At 44.0% G+C, this 7,500-nt stretch overlaps 1 protein-coding gene across 2 annotated transcripts in view; it reads left to right on the top strand.

The window, feature by feature from the left end:
- The window catches only part of mepceb (methylphosphate capping enzyme b), a 20,407-nt gene that overhangs the window by 11,447 nt on the left and 1,460 nt on the right, over nucleotides 1-7,500 (top strand). For both annotated transcript variants that reach the window (XM_079802657.1, XM_079802658.1), the window contains one exon: nucleotides 4,176-4,299. In XM_079802657.1, the coding sequence (XP_079658783.1) occupies nucleotides 4,176-4,299 (124 nt within the window). The remainder of the gene's footprint in view (nucleotides 1-4,175; nucleotides 4,300-7,500) is intronic.

Here is a 7,500-nt window from a genome sequence, read left to right on the forward strand (position 1 = left end):
TCTGCTCTATGTTCCACCACTTTAAGACAAATGTATTTGTTGTTTGTTGTATTTTCATATTCAACAGATTATAAAATAGATGCAGCTTTTTTGAGTTTGCATCGAATGTTCTTCGACTTTTATACACAATAAATTTGTTTATGAATAAAGATTGATCTGTTGAAAGCAGTTATTTAGAGTTTAGATGCCAAATCATGTTCTCCTCCTAGTCAAATTTGACATTGAAGTGGTGTATATGACATATTAATAACTATAGTTGCCGCACATTCAAATACGACTTTCAAGAAAAAAAACTAAAACCTGGGGAAAATAAATGCAGAACATGTTCATACGTTATTCATCTATGTTCGTTCACCCTTCTGAGAGGGAAACTCACTCTTTCTCCAGCACTTCAACGCTCTAAATATTATCCAGTTTTAATATTATTGTTAGTGTGATGATTTGTAAAACTAAAGGTTTAAAGGTGCTGGGCACTTTATGGCAAAAAAAACCCCACTATAACCAGTAGGTGGCGGCATAGGAGCACTTAATTTGACTTATTTGACATTTCCACTCCTTAAAGGTCCCATGGCATTTTTCTATTATTTTATAATGTTTCCTGAGGTGTACTTATATTGTTAGTATGATTTTTACATTAAAAAATGTCATAATTTAGAAATAAAAGGCATTTTTTCTATACCGTTATTCCCCCTCTGGCTGAATGTCCTGCTTCAAGAGGCGTGTCTGCTGAGACTTCAGTGAAAACGCCCACTGTTGTGATTGGCTGACATCTTTGCATTTGAAATGAGTGTTCGATTATGTTGCAGAGGAAGGGGAGGTAACCTTTCCTGGTATGATGTCATAACAGGAAAAATTCCAGATCAGCTCATCTGAGCTCTCATTTTCTCAAAGGCAGAGAGAGACAGCCAGAACTCGGGTTTACACCCATCAACATTTCTAGCCACTTGGGGACCATATACAGGCTAGGGGAACTCATATTAATGTTGAAAAAACCTCATAAAATGAAATTTTTATGCCATGGGACCTTTAATAAATGGAAAAAAGTCAAATCTTTTCTTCAAATTGTGCCTGGATTACACAGAACACCAGTAAAGAGTGCTCCTTTAGTTCAGTGGGAGACTCTAGAGCAGGGCTGGGCTAAGTTGTTGGGCCACACTGGGTTTTAACCCTTGTGTTATGTTGCGGGTCAATTTGACCCGTTTTGATTTTTAAGTTGTCAGAAATATCAGTTAACCTATGTTTTTTTTCTTTAAATTTTGTGACTTTTTCTCATTTAGGGTCATGAACATGCATGCAAAGTTTCAACACGCTGATGTGTTTTGACATATACACACACATTTACTGTTACGTTCGTGGTGTTCACGGGTCAATTTGACCCGCATATTTTAATGTTCTAAGGCAATTGTAGAGACCCAAAATAATAACATTTCTTGGTTATATTTTGTTATTTTAGTTTATTTCTAGCCTATGAAGCTAAAAAAATTAGCTTTTCCCAATTTTTTCAATACAGAAATATTTTTTGTATGCCACAAATGGTAAAAATGAGCTATAATTTCTTTTTTCAATCTATCTGAAATACTATCTAACCCACATTGTTTTTCTTGAAATTGTGTGACCTTTTCGCATTTAGGGTCATTAACATGCATGCAAAGTTTCAACATGATAATGCGTTGTGAAATGTGATTATCAATATTTTATACACTCTTGCTGTTTGTGGGTCAATTTGACCCGTATAGGACAGATATTCAACAGTACAGTACAGACACAAAATACAAAACACTTTGTGCATCTCAGAGCTCTTCAACTATTAACAACTTCATGAAGCAGTGTTTTGAAATTAGCCATCACTGTATAAATCATAAAAGTAAAGTTTAAAACAAGTTATAGAAGTTTATGAACATGAAAATATATAACATATATATTTTTATATTTTATATAAAATATACATTTTACAAAACATGTTAAATTCTAAAACCTCATGAAAATCAAAGCTAAATATCTGAAATTCTGTACCAAATTTTAGGTTGATATCTCAAAAAAAAAAAGTTTTTGTGCGCAGTACCAACATTTTCCACTAGATGACATGTAGACTCTTGGATTTCCATATATGGTTTGAGTGATCTATACGTTATATTTTCATACTTTTCAAAATATCTTTGAAGTAGACATCCTATTGAGAAGTAGTTTGGGCAGTAATGTTAATATTTGATTTGAAATCAATCTCTAAAATGCATATAAAAAAAACATATGGACAGAGTCAAAACGTGCGTTATAGTTTGGCACCGCATCACAAATGACAAATCTATCGCTATTTATCTCCTGCTCATCTCTTTTGAAAATCAGTCACCAAATATGAAAATTAGAGTCTGAAAGCTTTCAAATGCTATATAGTTGGTCAAGATTACTTTAGGTTTAGACTAAGATAGTATTGTTCTAAATGTATAAAGGCAAGTGTCCTAAGGGCCAATCTTAAAAATAAAAATAAAAATGGTTAAAAGTTATTTTTATAAATCGTAAATTCAAATATTTATTCTTTGTAATGTGTGAAAAGTATTGATATTAAAAGTTAATTGTTTTTACCTGATTGTATGTGTTTTTTCATAGTGTGATTTTTGGGGAATTGTATTGAATCCAATTAGGGTCAATTTGACCCGGACCATAAGGAGTGCAAGCAGAAATCCAACAGTGCACAAGGGTTAAAATGTGACAGAGGGCCGGTATCTATCAGATTATCTTAGTGAAGTTATTATAATTAGGGATGTAACGATTCACTCAACACACAATGTGATTTGATTCACCATACTAATTTCACCATACGATTTTCTCTTCTTTTTTTTTTTTTTACAAAATGAGATTTAAGACAAATTATAAAATGAAAGAGTCCTTTTATTTCTCAGACAGAATTTTACATATTTCTTTGCCAAATTTAAATATATATTTTATGTCAAATAAAACTCCTCAAGGAGATCCTCCAATGGTGTTGCAGCTTCTGAACAGAAATAAAGACTTCAGTACAACAGTGACGGGGTTTACGTTGTTATAAAGGCAATATTGTAATTATAATTTGGATCATTACACTTGTAAGAGTTATAAAAACATAACACATTTAGATAAATAAAGCCATAATCAACAAATTATTGGGGGGAATAATCAATGTACACATTTAGAGAAAGAGATAGTAAAATAAACAACAACACAGCGTTCTCCTTTAAATCTGTTCTACGCTGGTCTTTTTCTTCTTCTTCTTTCTTCACTTTCGCTGTGAAAACACTGATGCAGCTTGTTTTGCTTGATTTTTCCTAATGACATTTTTGTCTTTACAAAGCTTAAATTGTCTACTTTTATTTGTGTTGTGCTTTTCGCTAAATAAATAAATAATAAAAAAACAGGATGTGCGTTTTTCCGTCTGTTTTCCTGTGATGTCCATTCTGAAATGCGTCTGAAAATGAGCTGTAACTCCGCGAAAAATAGCAGCAGATATCTCTTTATAAAGCTTGGAATGTCTACTTTTAAACTGAGCAATTTATGCCTCTGGCTCCACCCCTCTGGCTCCACCCCTCTGGCCCTGCCCCTCTGGCTCCACCCCTCTGGCCCTGCCCCTCTGGCCCCGCCCCTCTGGCTCCACCCCTCTGGCCCTGCCCCTCTGGCCCCGCCCCTCTGGCTCCACCCCTCTGGCCCTGCCTCTCTGGCTCCACCCCTCTGGCCCTGCCCCTCTGGCTCCACCCCTCTGGCCCTGCCTCTCTGGCCCTGCCCCTCTGGCTCCACCCCTCTGACCCTGCCCCTCTGGCTCCACCCCTCTGGCCCGCCCCTCTGGCCCTACCCCTCTGGCTCCACCCCTCTGGCCCTGCCCCTCTGGCTCCACCCCTCTGGCCCTGCCCCTCTGGCTCCACCCCTCTGGCCCCGCCCCTCTGGCCCCGCCCCTCTGGCCCCGCCCCTCTGGCTCCACCCCTCTGGCTCCACCCCTCTGGCCCTGCCCCTCTGGCTCCACCCCTCTGGCCCCGCCCCTCTGGCCCCGCCCCTGTCTGTGAGGCCTAAAATGATGGAGTATTTTAAGTTGTTGCCACTGTCATGAGGTTACTGGGGTTCAGAGGTTAATAATGTGACAGTGTGTGAGTGACTCTTGCCTGTTTAAAACAGCAGCTGGTTTCATTATGTGTGTGTGTGTGTGTGTTCAGGAAGTGACCTACAGGAACTACAGCAGCATCAGACTGAAGCCGGATCAGTTCAGCTCCTTCCTCACGGCTGAGGTCGGCTTCAGCAGCTACGAGCTGATCGGGACACCACGCGCATGTGCTAAAGGTACAGCATCCACCCATCATCCACACACACATCCACCCATCATCCACACACACATCCACCCATCATCCACACACACATCCATCCATCCATCCACACATCCATCCGTCATCCACCCAGCATCCACACATCCATCCACCATCCGTCCATCCACCCATCCATCCATCCACACATCCATCCACACACCCATCCATCCACACACCCATCCACACATCCATCCATCTATCCACCCATCCATCCATCCACCCAGCATCCACACATCCATCCATCCATCCATCCACCCATCCATCCATCCATCCATACACCCACCCATCCATCCACATATCCATCCGTCCATCCATCCACACACCCATCCATCCATCCACACATCCATCCACACATCCATCCATCCACATATCCATCCGTCCATCCACCCATCCATCCACATATCCATCCGTCCATCCACCCATCCATCCACACACCCACCCAACCATCCATTTATCCATCCACCCACCCATACATCCATTTATACACCGACACATCCATCCATCCATCCATCCATCCACATATCCATCCACCATCCGTCCATCCACCCATCCATCCACACACACATCCATCCACACACACATCCATCCATCTATCCACCCATCCATCCATCCACCCAGCATCCACCCATCCATCCACACACCCATCCATCCATCCACATATCCATCCGTCCATCCACCCATCCATCCACATATCCATCCGTCCATCCACCCATCCATCCACACACCCATCCACACATCCATCCATCCATCCACATATCCATCCGTCCATCCACCCATCCATCCACATATCCATCCGTCCATCCACCCATCCATCCACACACCCATCCACACATCCATCCATCTATCCACCCACCCATCCATTCATTCATCCATCCATCCATTCATTCATCCATCCATCCATTCACACACCCACCCATCCATCCATCCACACATCCATCCATCCATCCACACATCCATCCATCCATCCAAGTCAAGTCAAGTCAACTTTATTTATATAGCACTTTTAACAATGTAGATTGTTTCAAAGCAGCTTTACAGTGTTAAACAGGAAAATAATGCAGCATAATTGTATTCAGCTGTACAGCCATTCTGCAAAAAACGCTGATGTCATCAGTTCATTTCAATTATCATACAGTGACAGTGTGGGCTTTAGATCAATAATTAGATCAGTAATTTAGTTTAAATGGTTAATTTAGTTTATTAATTAGATTTATTTCAATGTTTAGTTGAAAAATTTAGTGTCCACACATCCATCCATCCATCCACCCACACACCCATCCATCTGCTGGTCTGTTGATCTGCTGGTCTGTTGATCTGCTGGTCTGTTGATCTGCTGGTCTGTTGATCTGCTGGTCTGTGGATCTGCTTGTCTGTGGATCTGCTGGTCTGTTGATCTGCTGGTCTGTTGATCTGCTGGTCTGTTGATCTGCTGGTCTGGGATCTGCTGGTCTGTTGATCTGCTGGTCTGTTGATCTGCTGGTCTGTGGATCTGCTGGTCTGTTGATCTGCTGGTCTGTTGATCTGCTGGTCTGGGATCTGCTGGTCTGTGGATCTGCTGGTCTGTTGATCTGCTGGTCTGGGATCTGCTGGTCTGTGGATCTGCTGGTCTGTGGATCTGCTGGTCTGGGATCTGCTGGTCTGTTGATCTGCTGGTCTGGGATCTGCTGGTCTGTGGATCTGCTGGTCTGTGGATCTGCTGGTCTGGGATCTGCTGGTCTGGGATCTGCTGGTCTGTGGATCTGCTGGTCTGGGATCTGCTGGTCTGTGGATCTGCTGGTCTGGGATCTGCTGGTCTGGGATCTGCTGGTCTGTTGATCTGCTGGTCTGTTGATCTGCTGGTCTGGGATCTGCTGGTCTGTTGATCTGCTGGTCTGGGATCTGCTGGTCTGTGGATCTGCTGGTCTGGGATCTGCTGGTCTGGGATCTGCTGGTCTGTTGATCTGCTGGTCTGTGGATCTGCTGGTCTGTTGATCTGCTGGTCTGTTGATCTGCTGGTCTGGGATCTGCTGGTCTGTGGATCTGCTGGTCTGTTGATCTGCTGGTCTGTTGATCTGCTGGTCTGGGATCTGCTGGTCTGTGGATCTGCTGGTCTGGGATCTGCTGGTCTGTTGATCTGCTGGTCTGTTGATCTGCTGGTCTGTTGATCTGCTGGTCTGGGATCTGCTGGTCTGTTGATCTGCTGGTCTGTTGATCTGCTGGTCTGTTGATCTGCTGGTCTGTTGATCTGCTGGTCTGTGGATCTGCTGGTCTGGGATCTGCTGGTCTGTGGATCTGCTGGTCTGGGATCTGCTGGTCTGGGATCTGCTGGTCTGTTGATCTGCTGGTCTGTTGATCTGCTGGTCTGGGATCTGCTGGTCTGGGATCTGCTGGTCTGTTGATCTGCTGGTCTGGGATCTGCTGGTCTGTTGATCTGCTGGTCTGTTGATCTGCTGGTCTGTTGATCTGCTGGTCTGGGATCTGCTGGTCTGGGATCTGCTGGTCTGTTGATCTGCTGGTCTGGGATCTGCTGGTCTGTGGATCTGCTGGTCTGTGGATCTGCTGGTCTGGGATCTGCTGGTCTGTGGATCTGCTGGTCTGTTGATCTGCTGGTCTGTTGATCTGCTGGTCTGGGATCTGCTGGTCTGTTGATCTGCTGGTCTGTTGATCTGCTGGTCTGGGATCTGCTGGTCTGTGGATCTGCTGGTCTGTGGATCTGCTGGTCTGGGATCTGCTGGTCTGTGGATCTGCTGGTCTGTTGATCTGCTGGTCTGTTGATCTGCTGGTCTGTTGATCTGCTGGTCTGGGATCTGCTGGTCTGGGATCTGCTGGTCTGGGATCTGCTGGTCTGTGGATCTGCTGGTCTGTTGATCTGCTGGTCTGTTGATCTGCTGGTCTGTGGATCTGCTGGTCTGTGGATCTGCTGGTCTGTTGATCTGCTGGTCTGTTGATCTGCTGGTCTGTTGATCTGCTGGTCTGTTGATCTGCTGGTCTGTTGATCTGCTGGTCTGGGATCTGCTGGTCTGTTGATCTGCTGGTCTGTTGATCTGCTGGTCTGGGATCTGCTGGTCTGGGATCTGCTGGTCTGTTGATCTGCTGGTCTGGGATCTGCTGGTCTGTTGATCTGCTGGTCTGTTGATCTGCTGGTCTGTTGATCTGCTGGTCTGTTGATCTGCTGGTCTGGGATCTGCTGGTCTGGGAT

This window comes from Gobio gobio, assembly GCF_949357685.1.
Source record: "Gobio gobio genome assembly, chromosome: 21".
Taxonomy (NCBI): domain Eukaryota; kingdom Metazoa; phylum Chordata; class Actinopteri; order Cypriniformes; family Gobionidae; genus Gobio; species Gobio gobio.